Source organism: Hippichthys cyanospilos, chromosome 2, assembly GCF_059441005.1.
Source record: "Hippichthys cyanospilos isolate Australia breed blue-spotted pipefish chromosome 2, RoL_Hcya_1.0, whole genome shotgun sequence".
Lineage (NCBI taxonomy): Eukaryota > Metazoa > Chordata > Actinopteri > Syngnathiformes > Syngnathidae > Hippichthys > Hippichthys cyanospilos.
In genome coordinates, this window is record NC_142370.1 from 5,672,615 (window position 1) to 5,691,961 (window position 19,347).

The 19,347-nt window shown below is 41.0% G+C and overlaps 2 protein-coding genes and 1 long non-coding RNA gene across 7 annotated transcripts; 2 read left to right on the top strand and 1 right to left on the bottom strand.

Moving 5' to 3' along the window:
* Window positions 1-460: 460 nt before the first annotated feature.
* nr2c2 (nuclear receptor subfamily 2, group C, member 2) lies at window positions 461-14,379 on the bottom strand. 5 transcript variants are annotated; one of them, XM_088407811.1, is made up of 16 exons: window positions 14,192-14,379; window positions 14,033-14,111; window positions 11,593-11,674; window positions 11,315-11,410; window positions 11,021-11,221; window positions 10,451-10,556; window positions 10,138-10,317; window positions 8,622-8,778; window positions 8,447-8,537; window positions 8,033-8,178; window positions 6,933-7,095; window positions 6,694-6,815; window positions 6,237-6,376; window positions 4,802-4,939; window positions 4,591-4,696; window positions 461-2,895 (listed from the first exon to the last, which is right to left on the bottom strand). In XM_088407811.1, exons 3-16 carry the CDS (start codon window positions 11,650-11,652, stop codon window positions 2,721-2,723), a joined length of 1,881 nt encoding a protein of 626 aa, XP_088263937.1. In that variant the 5' UTR covers window positions 11,653-11,674; window positions 14,033-14,111; window positions 14,192-14,379; the 3' UTR covers window positions 461-2,720. The 5 variants fall into 5 exon arrangements, with proteins under 5 accessions (XP_088263937.1, XP_088263938.1, XP_088263939.1 ...); XM_088407812.1 differs by lacking the exon at window positions 14,033-14,111; XM_088407813.1 differs by having other exon boundaries at window positions 10,511-10,556; window positions 14,033-14,379.
* Window positions 13,687-15,965, top strand: LOC148426994 (uncharacterized). The gene is made up of 2 exons (XR_015864761.1): window positions 13,687-14,843; window positions 15,820-15,965. It is a non-coding gene; the product is annotated as an uncharacterized LOC148426994 (long non-coding RNA).
* A 1,165-nt stretch (window positions 15,966-17,130) lies between these two features.
* b3galt4 (beta-1,3-galactosyltransferase 4) lies at window positions 17,131-18,998 on the top strand. The gene has a single exon (XM_088408076.1). The coding sequence runs from the start codon at window positions 17,530-17,532 to the stop codon at window positions 18,646-18,648; it is 1,119 nt and encodes a 372-aa protein (XP_088264202.1). The 5' UTR covers window positions 17,131-17,529; the 3' UTR covers window positions 18,649-18,998.
* The last annotated feature ends 349 nt before the right edge of the window (window positions 18,999-19,347 follow it).

The window sequence follows — 19,347 nt, forward strand, 5'->3', positions numbered from 1 at the left end:
CACTATGCACAACTGCACCTCGGGAACTACAACGATTTTCAATTTGAAATGTTATAAGGAAGGAGAGAGAAGACCCATGCATGATGGGCCGTCAGACGCGATGCTGTTCATCTCATTCGCCCGGTAACAGGTGCATTCGAAAACCGTATGACGCGCACATGATGAGCCAGTTCTTTTTGGGTCATACGTACCAGAAACCGTCACTGCTCCGAGTTGTCCAACGAGACGGAAAATTTTCTGAACCTGCCCCCCCCCCACCCTAATTTAAAACGACGAGGTCATTTGTGATCACGAAACAAGCAGATTGGTGTTTAATACTGTTCTGGTGAAAAATTAAGGGTGTCATCATCGGACATGCTGGCTGACGCAGAGCAGGGTAGTGGACCCAATAATAAGCATGGAAATCAGATTTTTATGAATGTAGTCCAACCTTGGTGTAAAAATATGTGCACTAACCACATTGGATGAACAACAGTTTATTTATGTCGTGTGGCTTTGACAAAGCCAGTCTCAGAGACTGGAATGTTGATACAGGAGTCCAATAATTCATTGGGTTACATCTTCATCCGTGAGGTAGAAAAAAGGTTGCAATCACTTTGGGTAAAACAATGACATACTGCTAAAAACATAAAAACTAAAATTGAGATGCTGCATGTCGTACAAAATGTCGAGAATATACACAAACCACAAAATGGAAAATACATTTCTTCCCAAGTGGAGATCATAGTACGTAATATGTTAAAGCCACAACATTTAAATAAACTTTCTTTTTCTTCAGACAGCATTTAATAAAATGCAATGAGCCACTTCTTCATGCACAACGATGCACTGTAAAATGACGGTTAATAGGACAGACGGCATAAACATTATAAAATTGCTTAAAAACAACATGCACTCATTTTAATGAAATTACATGTACAAAGGTCATTTTCCACAAACACCGTTACAAACAGTCTCCATGAGTTTTGAACCCAAATATTACCATTCATGACCATCCTATTTTTTTTTTTTTTAATTTCCCATTTTCATTCATGGGTACATTTTCTGACCCGTTATACAAGCAGGAAGTAGCTGCATAAAGTCCTCAAAGCAATGCCCTTGAGACTGGCTTCCAACGATATCTTTTGTCTTTTACCCCCCTAAAATTAGGGAATACCGCCCAAAAGTACTTAAGTACACTTAGTATGCAACAAGCAAAATTGTTTTCAGAAAGCCTACAAAACGCAACGGGTTTAGTCAGGACAGATGTGGACGAAGGCCACAAAAGCTAACTGGCGTGCACTGAGCAAACTTAAGCGCAGAAACAGTAGCATCGCTACTCATTAGCAACACAGTATGCAAAAATAAATGTTTTTGATAAATAAACATACAAAAATGGATACAAACCACCCAGCGACAACGACGGGCCAGGAAATAAACAAATACCGATTGTCATAAAGGGAAAAGTGATGAGGTGATTGCACAGGATACATTAGCCGTGAATTCGAGGCCAAGAAATAAGTGTGCGTGCAAACAGCACATGTCATTTAGAAATGTAAATATAAAAATAAATCAATCGTACAAGCTGATGGTTTGGACAGCTGTGTGAACGAAGGCGCTAAAACAAAAAAACAAAAATGGAATAAATATAAAAAGCATAATACCGGTGAACTGTGAAAGCATTTTTGCTTACAGATTGACGATTGAGGTCTGTTGTGCTGTTGTTACATGAGTACGCCTGTGCACCTGATGTTCTCCTTCCAGTTGTTGTTTATACGTATTTATAGTAAATATCAAAATAAAATGAGAAAGATTACAAAAGCCATTGCAATGCATATTGAACTCCTTCAGTGCCATTGAATTTGAGCATTTTGATTCATCTTTCAAAGTGGAGAAAATATTGTCTACTATGTCTATATACACATAAGTGGTACCATATGAGGGATTGGATTCCATTCTTTACCTAGAAAAAAGAAACTAAGATTCTTCTGTTCTTTAGTAATTACTTTTTGACTATTTTGGACTAAAGGAGAAAATGAGCTTTTTGTGACTTTGACACCAAGATGTTTTGGTTTAGTGGCATCTGAAGCATCTCAATAGTCCTTCCCTTCATTCATTCAAAACTCGAACAAAAGCAATGAAAATGTGTTTTTGATGGCAAAATAACAGTTATATTACTAGACCACTACAGTGCTTGAGTTGCTTAACATGAGGATGGCTGACCACAAGTGTCATCCATCCATTCATTCATTCATTCAAAAAAACAACAACAACATGTACAGTAGATGTAGTCTTATTACTGGCACACAATCTAAGTATTTGACATGAAGGAAATTCTCATCCATGGCACTGAAAGAGTTCAAGTCCGTTACATTTGGAATTGCTTCCAGTTACGCTAAAAGCACATGACCAGGTATTATATACCCATTTGTACCGCAAGCAACTCATATTAAAACTTTAAAAGTGTGGGCAAAGGGGATATTTCAACATCATATGTTCATTCATATATTAAGTTCAATTCTTTTAATTATTCTTGACGCCAAAGGGAATTTTGAATGTCATTTGTGTGAGGGCACACAAAGCCTTTGTAATTTTGTACACATTGAACGCAGAGAACGAGAGGCCACTGCAGGATGTTTCAACAAGAAACATTGAACAAACCTCACCGGCACAAAAAGTACCTGAAGTGGAGATTGGGATGCATTTTGATTTTTTTTTTTTAATCCCCGAGTGAAGAGGCGTCACTCGACGGGGTCCACGTCCTGGCTGTTATACTCAGCCGTCTCCATCTTAAGGATGTAGGGAATGATGCTGTCGATCGAGACGTTGCCGATCAAGCCGGTGAAGAAGAGCTCCTCTGTGATGCTGGAGTTCATGAGGCGTAGCGCCGGCAGACGAGTCAGGATGCGGGTCAGCCTGGAAACGCGCGCAGAAAAAAATAAACGTGGCGACTTTTCAATCCATTTAAACCTTCATTCCATCAAAAGTGAAACGTTTCAAGGGATAGTATCAATATACAGTAGACAAAGTGAATCACAAAGAGCAGTTTCTCAGCTCCTTGGTCAACCTTATTAGGGTAATTGAAGGGAAGACTGTAAAGTTTAGCTTTGACTTTAACTCTTTCAGTGCCATTAACGAGAATTTTCGCCATATTCCAATAACAACGGACAGAGGGTGATGGAAGGGGGTCTATTTATCTACAATGACCATTTCTGCTTATTATATAATGTAACACGAGGCTACGATTTTACGCACTGATCTTCCTGCTAGAGCAGGGCTGTCAAACACATTTTAATCGTGGGCCAAATTGAACTTCTAGTTTTGTCGGAGGGCTGTTATGGCTGTGAAGTCAAATGAATTTTTAGTGTGATCGTCACATATTCACCTAATTTTGAAATCGAAAAACTGTTCAAAAGGGGGATTGGTAATTAAAAATGCTTGTTGTTTCCTAAAAAAAAAAAAAGGCAACCCTCAAAGTTGATATTTTAGTCAAAAACTTGGATGTCAAAATTACCACTTCCCGGGCCACACGAAATGATGTGGCGGGCCGGATTTGGCCCCCGGGCCTTGTTTGACGTATGTGTGCTAGAGCTACCCAAATGAGAATTTCAATGTAGTGAGGTCGTAGTTAGCGTGCAAAAAATGGTCTCGAAACACGGGTCTGTACGTGCTTCAAAATCTGCACTGAACATTGCAAAAATGTGCTTTCATCAAGCGCCGCCCAATTGCCTCTTTGTTTTCAACGACGAGGCTGTGTGGCTGATTTTTTGACGGACTTTGACGCATTATGAAAAGGAAAAGACGGCTTGACTTGTGTTCTTCAGCTTTTCGACAAATTAATATTGAGCTGTGTTGAAAAAAAAATAAAGCATTGAAACTTCAAATCATTTCGCTGTTTCGACATTAGTTTTAGCATTTGTGTCCATACGCATTATTGCACATGTGTACATTGCCTCGCAGTCTTGTCTCGTTTCCGCCCAACCGCCTTCACTCCATAACCGCAACTGTATGTTACTCAACATACAATGTAGAAATGCTTCTAAAAGTAGTGTAATTTCATCATTTTATTAACAGACACTATGTGTTTTAATTGGACAGCCATGATCTTTGTAACCACTAAAGTCAACGGTGGAATTATCCTCGGAAGACGGAATTAACCCTTAAATGACTCTAAATACCCTCTAAATGTCTAAATAGTTATCCAAACACACGCCAGCTTTCTCCGGACATCTGAGCATATTGGGCTTCGTTTCCATCCTAATGACTTTCCTTTTGGCGGCATCACTACAAGATTCTGCTTTCTTTTTTGGGTCCATGATGTGAAAAAGGAAGGTAAAAATGGCAAGGAAACCGAGAAAATTAGGGAGCACAGACAGACACTCCACACCGATGGTGGGGTAATGGAGAGAAAATGCATGGTAGCGTTAAATACCGCGTAACCCGAGGACTGCCTATAAAATGTCGTGAATGTCATTTACTGTGTTGCTTTCACAACTAAGTATTTTGGGAGTTGTTACTACTGTTATACTACGTAAGGCAGAACTGATAGAAAGACGGTTTTGACCAGCCACACTTGTAATGCTGCAAGAAGGACAACAGTGCCTTTTCTACCTGTAGGTGTCATCTGGGTATGTTTTCTGCACATAGTCCTGCAGCTCCATCAAGGCTTTCTCTTGAAACCTCTCCACCTGTCTGCTGCAGTCCACACCAGGGTGATCTGATGACATGATACGGTGTGAAGGCAGTTGTTTTCCCTGCTTTTATATTTTTCTCATTAATCACATTTGAGGGTTCATTTCAGGGCTGGGATATTAGGTCTCACCGGGACTGAACAGAACAATGGCTTTCAGGTAGGCATACTCGTAGTTGTCTGTCTCCAACCTCGTCATGCTGTTGCAAAACTCCTGGAACTTCCAGATGTGCTCCATCACCTGCTTCACCCTCTCGCCTGACTGCTTGTCTACGGGACAACAAGGTCCGTCAATCACGCTGCGTCATCAAATGTCTGCAATCTCAAACTTCTGGGTTATGCGTGGTGCCTCGACACACAAATGATGTGTTACTAGACTTTTTAGGGATTGAAGCATTTCATTTTTTGTTTGTTTCGACATGGAAGCAAATATTTGAGGTATCATCGCCGTATGTTGGTGAACAATTCTTTAAAGAAAGAGGCCTCAAAGCTGTTTATTGCCATTTCCAGTTCAAGTTTACTTTAGAACTAAACAAAAAAAGATGATAAAGTGTATGCAAAATAATGCCATTGTTTTGTCGGAGTCTCCGAGCTAACTGCTAATATGACGGAAAATGCAATAAACTGGCTCACTATCAGTAGCAACTTGACCAGATTGCCGAGTCTGGTTGGAATGGCCTCTTCAACCTGAGTACTATGCAGCAAAACCTTTCAAAATCGGATGATGGCTTAGCCATGAATGTTTTGATGTGATAGAAAAGATAGAATATCTGGCCAAATAGGTCAAATACTTACTGTTTATCCAGAATTTCTATGTTCTGGGGAATTTTAAAAATCTTTGAAGCGCTCACTGAGTTTTTTTCTTTTTTGTTCATTTCACAAAGATTTGTCACGTTGCTACCAACATTGCACGGTTACGACATTTTATCAACTGACATTTGAGCATAAATGTTGAAGTAGCTGGTAAACTGAAATTTTTACAATACTCACGTTTATTATTTATCCTCTGCCAAGTGCATTCATTTCAATGCGCAAAGATGATTTGAGAAAAGAGTGTTTTGAGTTACACACGTGGACATGTAATGGATTACCCTCTCATCCCTCAAGGCACCATTATCAACCCATTCTGAACCGACAAGGAAATGAGGAACCTCAGCAATCAATGCCTGCAAGCAAGTAATGAGTTTTTTTTTTTTTTAATTAAACCTGTGTATGAGATTAACAAATCAGGTCCAACAAGAATCTCTGTGCACTTCGTTCGCTCCGTCGGAGACAGAGGAAAAGAAGAAGGTTCATGGAAGTGGTGTGGGAAAGATTGCAGGTAGCTGGAGTTACAGGACACCACAAAAGGAATAGAGAGAGATGGAAAAACAGACATCAATCTGTCAAATGATGTCTTGTACAATATTTGCTGAGGCGAGTCATCAATAAGGCCAAAGCAAAAGAAGACAAAAAAATTAGACTGCATCACCAGAACATTCTGCTATCCTTGCATGTGAGTTAGGCATATTTTAGTACCACAAATGTGGTGTTTGTCCTACTGTGCAATAAGGTCGGTGGTCCGTACCATCTTGGATGCTGCTCTGAAGGTGGTTGACTATAGCAGTCAGGATGGTGGAGAGGTTCATCACATGAGCACATTGAGCGAGACCCAGCGTGAACAGCTCATTCCAGCAGGCTCGCACCAAACCAGTGTTTTCGTCGTGCCTGAAAAAGAAACATGACAATGGAATTCTTGCTTCACGTCGATATGCAACCTTTTTTTTTCCCCAATCGCTATGAACAGGAGCACGATTGCCATTGAGAGCCAATTGCGATTGACCGATGGATGACCCGATTCCTTGACTGGACTCAGTATTTTGGCAACAGAGGCTCTTCCGGACATATTTGATTAGGATAAGTCAATTACTCCATTACTTTTTCCCAACTTCAAAAGCATATCATGAATTTATTTTGAACTAGAGATGATCGTTCATGGTAACTGCTTACAATAGCGATTGCATGCATACTTTGTGCGTCCTTACCCAAGGGCTAAGAAGGCAGGGATGGAACGTGCCCAGTGCATTGAGAGAAATAAAAGACGGGAGGCCGATTCACAGATGTAATGTACATTCAGATATTCAGGTATGGGGCTGGGCATGGTCAGCTAGAAAGATAATGTGAAAAAAGCAGTTGTCCAGATTATTTCAAGGAGGCATATTTATATCATTCACACAAGAGGCCAGCCTCCCTGCTCCTCTTTTCATGGCCTGATGTCACCCACCTTAAAGTTAACATGGCTGTCTGTGAGCAGCGGGCCTTCCACTTCAATGATTGGGGTCTCCTGGTCTTGGCCGATTAGCTGGAAGGACGTTTCATTAAGACACTTGTCAGCTACTACGCCCGCTTCCGCTGGATTAAGTACTTTGGCCAGGGTGTCAAAGGCACTGTGAGCAACACACAAGCATGTACATTACCTGTGGTTTATTCACAGGAAAAAAAAAATCAGAACAGCAATAATGTTTATTAGATAACATCAAAGAAGGCAAAGCGCATTGTTTAGCGCTTCTGTCTTTGTATAGCAAAATGCCAAGAGGAAACACATTTGTATCCTCCTAAATATGAAAATGAATACAAAATTAACATTTTTTGTTGATATTTTTCTTGTTGTGCCAAGTAAATCACACAACTGTCTATGTCAAAAAAATCTTCGGTTTGAATTTTCTTCAAAACATTTCACAGTCTGTGCTTTTTTTTTTCTTTTACCTCAAAGAAGGAGTTGAATAAGTAGTTTTACTTCCACCACACTTTTGTTTTTTGACACACTTAAGTTGGAAGAATACTCAAGTCAGTGGTACTTAACCTGGGTTCGAACGAACCCTAGGGGTTCGGTGAGTCGTCTCAGGAGTTCGGTGGAGCCTCCTCCGCGGCAGAGGTCCACCCCTCAGTCTAGTCTGCAGTTAGTGAGCACAGTCATTGAAAGCGTCCTGCCGGTCCACTTTGAGATCGCTGAATTAAGCAGCAGAGTGAGACCTCCTTCTCAGTCGGGACCACACACCGCGATCTAAAGGCTCGATCGGAGTCACGACGTGGCGGCGGGGAACTGGTACTTTTACCCACTGTGTTGATTTTGTTATTTGAACGAGGTGATATTAATGCACAATTCATTTCGTGCACCAGTAAAAAAAATCATATTTTATTTTTTTACTAAAGAAGGATTCGGTGAATGAGCATATGAAACTGGTGGGGTTCGGTGCCTCCAACGAGGTTAAGAACCACTGACTTAAGTCCAAGGAGCAGGCACTTTCGCCTGCTTGTGGGATCAAGTTATGTGAAAAATTATAACATGAATAACATGACATTTTTAGAGCTTTACTAACTGACCGTGTTATCTCTGTAGTGTTTTTTTCCACAAATTGGCAGACTGATGAATCTCCATTTTTTAAATTCTGTTTTAATGAGTCACTTAGACTGGCTATTGACGTCACCACATTTGCCAACGTCCCAAGGTCACCATGGCCAGACTCCACCTAAAGACAAATATGACAGGAAATGCTTCAAATTTCGTCAGTGTCATGGTGCATGCTTGTATGAAGCCCATGGAAATATTTATGTCCTTTTTTTTTTTTCTTTTTTTTGCAGCACACTGGCAAATAAAAAAGACTTGACCAAAACATTATACATTGAGGTATATTAATAGAAAATTGCTAATTGAAATAAATGTGCACTACTCTCAATAACAACGTCTTGGAAGGACAAATCATTACAAGTGACCAAAAAAAAAAAAACAAGCTCTACCTTTGAGTCAGTTGTCAGCACCAGCGTTCCATCACTCTGCATGACAGGCTGCTGGATGTTAACCAGCATTCCCTTGTCCAGCAAACTTGACCTGCACATGACATGCAGCATCCATAGAACCCGCGTTGCACATGATGCACATCAACATGCAAAGTTCGGCTATATTGCCACTAACCTGGAGCCATCGGTCTCTGTGTCTGAGATAAATGTTGGTGTGGCGATGAGCGGACTGTTAATGTCCTTGCGGATGTAGATTTTTTGGGTGGACGGTGCGCAGTTGACATGTTTCTCTCTGGGCACAACATCAGCAGGCTTCCTCTCGCTTTGAACGGCTGAGGACAACAAGCAAAATATGTTCTGCAACCTGCTCATAGTTTAATTGTCCATTCTCCGAATGACTTAATCATGGGTGAGAGTCCAAAAGATGACTTTTGGGTGCATGGCAGATGCCTTAGATTGGCTGCAAGTCAATCATGATTTAATGCTACTTAAAACACAGTGCTGCACTGAGGGATGACTCACATCTCAAATTAACTTTTTCCATAGAAGTGAATGGAAATGCAATTAATCTGGAACAGCCCCATCCAGGTTTGCATTTTTGATGAGCCAGAACAGCACTCTGTCATGCTGTACTTTATACAACATAAAGAAATACCACAATTAAATAGATGACAAAAAAAAAAAAATGAAACCGTTTTTCATGCTGCAGTCCAATTCATAGTGCTACTCCTGTTGTGCCTGTCTTGGCCACCCGAGCCATATAGTGCAGTCACACAAATACAAAAAACAGGGCTTCTTCTTCTACTACTATAAGTGAATCAGTCAAATGACTAAATATTCACTGGATTTTCATAGGGGACAAAGTATATAAATTTGGGATTATAGTTAGTATATAATCAGTCTATGAGTTGATATCCTTCTATCCATCCATTTTCGAGAGCAGCTTATTATTATAGGTGTCGCAGGCTTGCTGGTGCCTACCCCAGCTGACTTCAGGCAGTAGGTGGGGGACACCCTGAACTGGTGGTCAGCCAATTGCAGGGCACACAGAGATGAACAACCATTCATGCATCCAATCACGCCAAAGGCCGAAGGACAATTTAGTCTGTCCAATACACCTGTCATGCATGTTTTTGGAATGTGGGAAGAAGCCGGAGTGCCCGTAGAGAACATGCAAACTTCAGATAGGAAGGCCGGAGCCAGGTGGATTTGAACACGAGTCCCTGAACTGCGAGGCAGACGTTCTAACCACTGCGGCATCGAGCCGCAATGTGTTGATCTGTTTGCGTTCAAATATATACTTAAAGCAGGCATGTCCAAACCCGGTCCTGGAGGGCCACCTATCCTGCATGGTTTTGATGTTTCCGTCATCCAATGCAGCTGATTCAAATGATCGGGTTTGTTGTCAGGCTTCCGCCGAGCTTGCTGATGAGCTGATCATTTGAGTCAGGTGCGGTAGGAAGACAGAAACCTCCAAAACATGCCGGATAGGCGACCCTCGAGGACTGGGTTTGGCATTCCTGACTTACAGGGTTCTAATGCTGCACCTATCAATGCTAATCATCAAAATTTCAATGCTGTTTTACATCATATGTTACCATTAAGCAAGTGGGCCATCCTTATGAAGAAACCGACTTGTATTAAGAACAGTGTTTTGAGTGCTATATTATTGGACTGAGTAGTTGACTCACAGTCAGTCTTCATCCCCATGTTAAGGCATTTCTTCAACCGACAGAACTGGCAGCGATTGCGGTGGTGTTTGTTAATGACGCAGTCCTGTTTACTGCGACAGCTGTACGTCAGGTTTTTCCTCACACTGCGCTTGAAGAAGCCTTTACATCCCTCACAACTCATCGCTCCGTAGTGACGGCCTGAACAGACGAAATGACAGTGACACTCACTTTGTGTGCGTGTGTGTGTGCGCGAGCAGATAAGCGTGATCTTGGACTGGGGAATTGAAAGACAGGCAAAAACAATCCATTACATTACTGTCAACTCAAGCACCTGAAGCCTTGTCCCCACACACCACACAGTACTCCACCGTCTGCGGCCGACTCAGATCACCTGATTGGCTGAGTAAATGCTCCATCGACAGCGGATCTGTGACAATCTAAGAGCAAAGTCGAATACAGTAGTCATTAAGCTCAAATCAATAATGGGACAGCCCAGGATGTGAGCAGAAACTACAGACACGCATCTGAATATGTGCTGTTTGCCTATCGTTACTCTGCCGACTGGCTATCATTAGCTAAATGCGAAACGACCAATGACCAAACACCAAAAACACGTTTGTAGGCTTCATAGATATGCAGCAATAACTAGCACGGTGAGTTGACCACATGATAACTTGAAGCTAGGACTTGTGTCTTAGAACAAAAGTTAAAAGTGTATTTAAATTATACAAATATACAGTATAGTATGGTATTATACTGTACATATAAAACATGCAAACTAAGCTTAGACATGCGACAATGCAATCTTCAGTGTCTCTTATGAAAGCTGCTTAGCAAAGTTTAACCAGTCATGTCAACAGTGAGAAGAAGAGAATGACGATTGTATGTATTGTATTGTCACCTGTATCCTTCCTGGCATCAGGCTGTCTGCAGAAGTAAAAATGAGTTGCTTTGTTTTGTGGTCGTCCGGAGAGGTCAGAATAACCTTTCCCGCCCCAGAGCTGTCTGATGTGGTCAGAATGAATTGTTGCTTGGGAGCACTAGAAGGGTTCATGGCAGTCACGATCTGAATCTTCTGAGCCCTCTGCCGGTCAGTTACAATCTGAGGATGGACAATGACATTGTGGCAGTCATACACCTGAACAAACTCATGCAAGAAAGGAATAGACCATACTGGAGATGAAAGAAACTGTACCTGCATCTGCTGCGGTGTTGCTTTAGCGTCATTCGACGCAACTCGAACGGGCTGAGGTGACTGGCTCATTGTCGAGTCTGTTGAGGATAATGATACCTACAATTTGAAAGACATTTCAACATACTGGATCTTCATCAAGAATCCAAAACAAATGCATTGCTGTGCATCTTCTTGTGAACCGAGGAGCTTCAAAACTAACCTTATACTGTACGTACACCAACAAAATTTCAAACCATAAAAAAGCCATGTAGGAAGACTGCACAAAAAGTCCCACTTACCTCTGCTTCGTACTCAAAGTCTGCTTTCTGCTGAGAGAGCAAATTCAGCTTGGCTGTCATGATGATGATCTTAGATCATTGACTGTTTGGAACAATGCAAGGTGCATGATTAATCACCCAAAAATATGCACACTAACAACAAAACGGACGCAATATTTGCGTTGATGTATCATGTGGCAGATATCACTCACACGCATCACAAACCAACCATACATGCCAGTCTATGTTTGAATCTCGACCATGCATGTGTTTGTGGGTCAACTTACCCATTGAATTATAGGTAACGGAAGGCTTTTCAACCGTATAGCTCATGTAAAATCACTCTGACTGAAAATGACCCATTACAACTAGGGGAAGAGAGGAGAGGGCTAAAATCACCACTCAAGCACTTCTACCCTGTATCCTGTGCTCTCAGTTGACATCACAAGAAGAAAAGGGCAGGCTTTTCATATCTGTTCGATTGGAGACGCCACAGGACACAAAATCTTTCTGGCTCTGTGGTATCCTGGTTTTTATTTCCAGCCTGGTAGCTCATTCCATGAAAATTTACACAAACTCCATCAACGTAGAACATTCAATAAACAACAAAACAGAAGGAAGACAACTAGCTTTTACTCATGACGAGAGCAGACAGGGACCTGCACCTTTTCAGATCTCCTTCCAGCCTAACTGCACACCTCGTCCGCACCTCATTTGTTCATTTGGTTTGACCCTATTTAGAAAGCAAAACAATCAGCTTGTGATGTTGAGTGATTTAGGTATGCGTCCATGCCACGATCTTCTTTCCCAGGAACATCTGAACCGACTCCATGCTGTGCTGCAGGAGATGTGACACCTTACACACCTCACACACAACAGAAAAAATCCACGACTAATAACCTACCAACATACTTGCAAAAAACAAATATGGAATAAGCTATGTACAATTATTTTACCAGTAATCTCAAATAAAAACAGAACACCAACAATGGTTTCGAAAGCAGATTCTAATGACCATGTCTGAATACACTGCTATAAAAATTTGCAGTTCTGTTACCTACCTAAGTTAGAAGAAAGGATGAGAGTTTCCAATTATGGTCCCAAATTTAGAGGACATTTCCTGGATCACAAAAGTAGGCATGGCACTCAAACTTTGAAGGGCCATAACCCAAAACCTATCGGAGCAAAGAGCCCCAAACTTTAAATGCTCTCATTTGATATCAAAAGGCGCTTATAAAAGCGAGTCATATTGATGAGTGTCTGTGGGGCAGGTGTGTGATTTGTCATACAACATTTGAACATACACATTTGAAATGTCAAAATTCCATATTTTTCCCATACTGTAATTTCCAGCATTTCTCAGCATTGTTTTTTTTTCCTCTCTGGAAAATATGCTACATATTGGCAATTAGCATACATATTAGCAATTATTCATGAGTGAATCATAAATAAAATCAAATCCTGAACAGCACAAAGTTTGACATTGAGTGTGAACAACTCAGTCTATGAAATACAAGAAAATGATTGGGCAATTGCATAGCTTTGATGCAGCATCTTGAAAACCAAATTCAGTGTCTAGCTGCAGAAAACAAATCATACTCTTGGACATCAATTGATCCGGACCTTGGATATAAAACTAACCCTTAAAAAGAACAAGGCGTCAAGTCACTTGTGCATGACGGCCATCGTGGAAGGCAAAATGATAAAATAAATAAATAAATACATAAATAAATACATAAAATAATAACACTTGGCCAAGGCCAAGTGTTGAACATTCCTGTGGTTTCATTTAAATGCGATAAACTGTTTTAAGTATAAATGTAAATATTTGTAAAATAATAATAATAATAATAATAATAATAATAATAATAATAATACGGCACATTAAATAAAAAATACATTAAACATGACTAAAAGGAACTGCAAAAGGCTCCCACACGAAAATAAAATAAAGGAAAAGAATACGTCATATAAATGGAGTTTGTTTTGTCAAGCATTGACACCCAGAAGCGTGACGTCATCGGAAAGGGTCTTTGAAGGGAGGGGCGTGTTGCAACACATGGCTTCAGTGATTGGTCCAGCCCGATTCAATCAAAACCTGCTTTCCCTACCACATTGCGGATCACAACACAACAAAATGGAGAATTTGGCAAGCAACCAATAATACCGGGGGCGAATCTTCATGACGATTACATGTCAGCGAATTATTTATCGTGCTAAGACATCAGTGAGAATGCGCTGGTGGGAAATTCACTTGTGGCGATTGGGCAGGGGGTGGAGGGAGATTCTCACGACATTTCCGCCACATTTGTGTAGCCGGGGAGGCAAAGGTAAAAAGGTCGAGTTGTCTACGGTTAGCTGCCCATGCTAGCATAACACGACAACAGCCGCAGTGTGTTCGTCATCCCTACTGGATGAATACGTTGCTAAATCATGTTAGTGCACTATACGTCATACATACATGTGTGTCCATCCGATTCGGAGAAGCCAGTGTGAACCACACGTCGTCCACCATGTCCCACGTCGGGTAGCAGCTAAAGCTAGTATGCCAGCCGGCTGTTTTATCATGCGCAGTGTTTCGAGGCTTTTCTGTGCTTTTCAAGCCGAGGCCGAGCCTTACCTCAAAGAGTGCACGGACGAAGGTTGCAGAGCTATAGAAAATATTACAAATGTAATTGTTTTCTTTTTCTGCTGTTAAAGGTCATAGTTCGTGACCCGCTGACGGTTGGATGTTTTTCTTTTTTTTTTTTTTTTTTCCTTCTTCCTCTGTCGCGTCGCCGCGCACCTCCTCCTCCGGGCGCGAGCGAGCCAGACGCTGGTGACGTCATCCTGTCTACGAGCGAAGAGGCACGTTTGCCTACGCGTGAATTCGATCGTCATTCTGGCATTCGCATCGATTGAAAATGAAAATTGTCATTTCAAAAACGGACCCATTATTCGCGCTGTGATCAACGCTTCCCTTAACTTTGTGTTTCTGTTGGAGGCGCCAATGTGTTTTCTTTTTCAATTCGAAACATAAATGACCGAACCATTGATCAGTCGCACTCAAAACACTGTTCAGAAAACAAAATCAACAAATAGATTCGATTGAATGTATAGTCACTGCAACTCAGTTAAACGTTTGATATTGCAGGGCTCACCGACTGGTCCTTGTGGGCATCTATCAAGTTGAGGAGGTTTCCCTCTAACACACCTGATTCATAGGATAAGCGTACTAAAGATGCTGATTATTTGAATCCGGCGCATCAGAGGAGGACTACATCCAAAACATGGTGAATTGATGCCCTCGAGGACCAGAGTTACTGACCCCTGCCTGACATTGCTTCCTTGTATTACCCTTTTTTTTTTTCATTTTTATGTCTAATATCCAAGATACATTGTAGCTAATAGTGTGACTGTGATAAGGACTCTCACAAAGATTTGGTGATGTGTGTGTGTGTGTGTGTGTGTGTGTGTATATATATATATATATATATATATATATATATATATATATATATATATATATATATATATATATATATATATATATATATATATATATATATATATATATATATATATATATATATAAATATATATATATATATATATATATATATATATATAAAAGCAGCCATTTTAAGGAGCAGTAGAATCTCATGTTGCATTTAATTCAAATGGAATCTGGAGATGTTAAGTTTTATTTTGTTTTATTTGTTTTGTTTATATGCTGAGTCATTTTTGCAACATGAAGAAAAAAAAACTACAGAAGCAACCGTATGTCGAGGTTTCACTGTATTTGATCAATTATAACAATAGATTTCTCCTTGGTTTTGTTGGAGAAAAAAAGGCAGAATATAATACGTGTGTGTGTGTGTGCATTCTCACTAAATCATCAATTTCGAGTTATTGACAAAAACATTTATTTTTCACAGAGATATCCATTTTGGGATTTCTACAAAAAACAACATCCTAAAGGTCATGACTTTCATTTTCCAGCAGCCAAAATGTTCACATCAAAAAATAAATAAATATATATATATATATATATATATATATATATATATATATATATATATAAATCTAAATTGCTGTACATATTTGACTTTTGAAAGTCAAACTCATTTACGCAGAAAAATGTACTCAAATATCCAAATTATTACGGCTATTCTCTTGTGTGTCTGACAGTTTTTGTGTAGGCCAAGCCTCATAATTTCCCAGTGATGTTGTTTTGGTTACTGAATTGTGCTGATGCCCATTTTGCAGACACCCGGCAGTCTTTGATAAGGGGAAATGACAGTTCTTGCACAGCCAGGAGACCTCCTCATCCTGTGGTCATTGTCAGCAATTGTGAGGAAAAAGTGCCAGCATGCGTTCACGTTAAAAAATAAAGCTATGTGTTAAGGAATCTCCATTGTTTGTATTTCTTCACCAGTTTTATTACGTGTTCCATTAATTGAAATGTTGTACTTGCAGGCAGGTAAGGTAAATGTCTTAAAGGTACAAATGGTGAACGACACAAACAAACGTGGGGAAGTTCCAAGATGCGCACATTGACTGGCTCTAGCACATGTATGCCTATCTCTGCCAGTCATGTTGGTTGGTTCAGTTTGTCGTGAAGATCACTTTACCCAAATCGAAACACGCTATTTAACGGAGTGGCATCTTTCAAGCCAAGGTCACAAAAGCTTCACATTAAAAACAGAGATTGATAATAGGGCAAAGAAAGGCTTCCGTTTTTGAGTTCCATGACTATGGGGGCTGACACTTTGCAGAATAGTGCACAAAACTTGCCCAAACGCAAGGCACAAATATAACGCCATACGATCGGCCCACGTTATTGATCTTCCTTGATATATTTGTCGAAGACGCACATGCAGGCATTTCATATTTCGTTATTGTTGGAGAGCAAGGGTTGATCGAAATATTAAAGTAATCTATTAATCTGTTAATATTTTGGAGCATTCTGGCCACCTTTTGAAAAATTATGATGGTCCTAAACACATGTTCATTCTCGTGTCATTATTATTATTAAATACACACACCCATACCTACACATGAATGCACAAACAATACTTGCAAGTACCTGGCCTGTATGAGTCCACTATAAAGTATGTTTGGTCGTTTTTTAATTTCATTTTCAAGCTCTCGCTCGATCGCTGCAAGTACAACCGATTCTCATTGGTTAGGAAAATGACGTCGTAACACCGGCGTTTCTGAGTGGCTTGGGTGAGTATGCCAGCAACCTAAATACGATATTAAACAATTATGTGCTTATTTCCAGCAAATAAGAAACCACAGTAGTATAGTTATGCCTTTAAAAAAATACATATGAATGTTTAATCCCGCTGCTTTACTGGGCTATCAAACAACACGACGATCGGCCACGGACTATGACGCAATTAGCCATCTGAGCAATTAAAAAGAGTAGAATGCAAAGAAAAAAATTCTGCGAAAGTATAAGTTATGATGTCCAAAAAGACGTACGTGTGATTAGTGAGTTGCATTTGTAATAATTTGAGCGTTTTAAAGGCTTCTTTGTGAGTGGCGCACCCTTGCCTGCAGTACCACCAAACGACCTCTAAGCATATCTCTGTACAGCCCGTATAAAAAGCATGCTGTGTGTAAATGGCACATACGATGGACGTGTTTACCGCGTTAGGATATCACGGAGTACGTATTCCGAGCAAAGCCCGAAGGTTAGCTTTCGTATCAATATTTGAGCGTCTAATTCAGCTTTCCCCTGAACGATCTGGGATGTTGTTCTGTGCTTCTCCGCTGCCTAACTTAGATAAGGAGCGGTCGGTGGAACGCGTACTTCGGCACATTTTCATGAAATGTGTCGCAATTGACAGTTTATTGGATCGCGCGGTGTGCGCTGCTGCTTATCCAGCCTAAGCGCTAAGCGTGGACTCCCGCAGCATCCCCAGGACCGACGCAGCGCCAAAAGAAGAACTGCCGCCGCTTAGAGCCACGATGGTCGTCCGGAGGCTGTGGATATGCATGCCCCGGGTGGGAAAGCGTTTGGGCCGTTGTTCCGGTCTCTTGTCGTGCCTCTACGCGGTAAGCGTTAGCGCTGCTGTTTTGGCATTGCTCTCTGTGGACGTCATCGAGTACTGGATCACGTCCATGAGGATGAGCAGCGCACCGGAGCCGCGCTTGGTCAACCTCCCCCCGCAGAACGTCCCTCCCACCAGACCTGAAGAGTTCCTGCTCATGCCCAGTCCGCTGGTGTGCCAGCGGGTTAAGCCATACCTCATCACCATGGTTACCTCGGCCCCTGCTCATCACAGGGCACGCCAAGCCATCAGGGACACTTGGGGCGGGGAAACCAATGTGAGGGGCCTGAGAGTCATGACCCTTTTCGTGCTGGGTGTGTCACCTGACCCCGAGCTGGCCAAGCTGCACATCGAGGAGGCGAGGGAGCACGGGGACCTGGTTCAGGGGCGTTTCTTGGACTCCTACTCCAACCTGACCCTGAAGACAATAGCCCTGCAGAGCTGGGTACGTCGCTTTTGTCCCCAGGCATACTTTGTGGCAAAGGTGGACGACGATGTCCTGTTCAACCCCAGTGTACTACTGCACCTGCTGAACAAGAGCCACAGCCCGCACGAACAAGCTGACTTGTATCTCGGCAGGGTGCATCTACACGTGGCCCCGGACCGAGACCCTGACAGCAAGCACTACCTCTCCAAGGAGGCCTACCCATCTAATGTTTTTCCAGACTATTGCAGTGGGACAGCTTATGTTCTATCCCGCTCCGCATTTCTCAAAATATCCTTGGCCGCCTCTACATCACCTCTGTCCACAGCTCATCCCCCAGAAGATGTGTTTGTGGGCGTGTGCGCCCGGGCGGCGGGCGTATTGCCTACACACTCGCCCCTTTTCTCTGGTGGACCACCTATGCCTTATGGGCGCTGCTGCTATCAAGCCATGGTGTCGGTACACCATGTCCCACCTAGGGATATGCTTCATTACTGGGCCGATATCCACTCGTCGGGCCAGTGCCTATGGTTAAGCATGCGAGTGTCGCTGTGTATGTGCAAAGTCGGGGCCATGCTGGGTTCAGCTTTCGGCCTAGGCGAGGGAACATGAGTGGGACTCAAGTCTGTACTCTGTGGGGGGGGGTTAGTCACATACAAACCATTTAGTTCAAAACCATTTGTCTTCTACTAGAATAAGGGCAAACTTGTTTTTTTCTCACGGGCCACCTTGTAGTTCTGTGAAATTATGTACATGTTTAATCAACACCGCATTTTATTACATATGCAGTGCCGTACACAGTTTGTTCGAATATGGTTCAAGTTCCTGTAAAATGGACTTTTGCTTCGTATTTTTATGGAGTTTGACACACTTGATTTGCTTTTGCGGGCCATATAAAAAGGATGTGGCAGGCCACATGACGTAAGGACCTTGAGTTTGACACCAGTGTACCCTTACACACACACACATATATATACATATTTATATACATATTTATATATATATATATATATATATATATATATATATATATATATATATATATACATATTTATATATATATATACATATTTATATATACATATACATATATATATATACATATATATATACATATACATATATATACATATATATATATATATATATACATATATATATATATATATATATATATACATATATACATATATATATATATATATACATATATATATATATATACATATATATATATATATATACATATATATACATATATATATATATATACATATATATATATATATATATATATATATATATATATAT

What these genes read in the sequence shown, in the direction of transcription:
- nr2c2 (XM_088407812.1), bottom strand. Translation starts at nt 11,652, where the DNA reads ATGACAGCCAAGCTGAATTTGCTCTCTCAGCAGAAAGCAGACTTTGAG. An exon ending in CAACACCGCAGCAGATGCAG is followed by an intron (nt 11,222 to 11,314) that starts GTACAGTTTCTT and finishes GTCCATCCTCAG; the next exon opens with ATTGTAACTGACCGGCAGAG. An exon ending in ACAGCCATGTTAACTTTAAG is followed by an intron (nt 6,816 to 6,932) that starts GTGGGTGACATC and finishes TTATCTTTCTAG; the next exon opens with CTGACCATGCCCAGCCCCAT.
- b3galt4 (XM_088408076.1), top strand. Translation starts at nt 17,530, where the DNA reads ATGGTCGTCCGGAGGCTGTGGATATGCATGCCCCGGGTGGGAAAGCGT.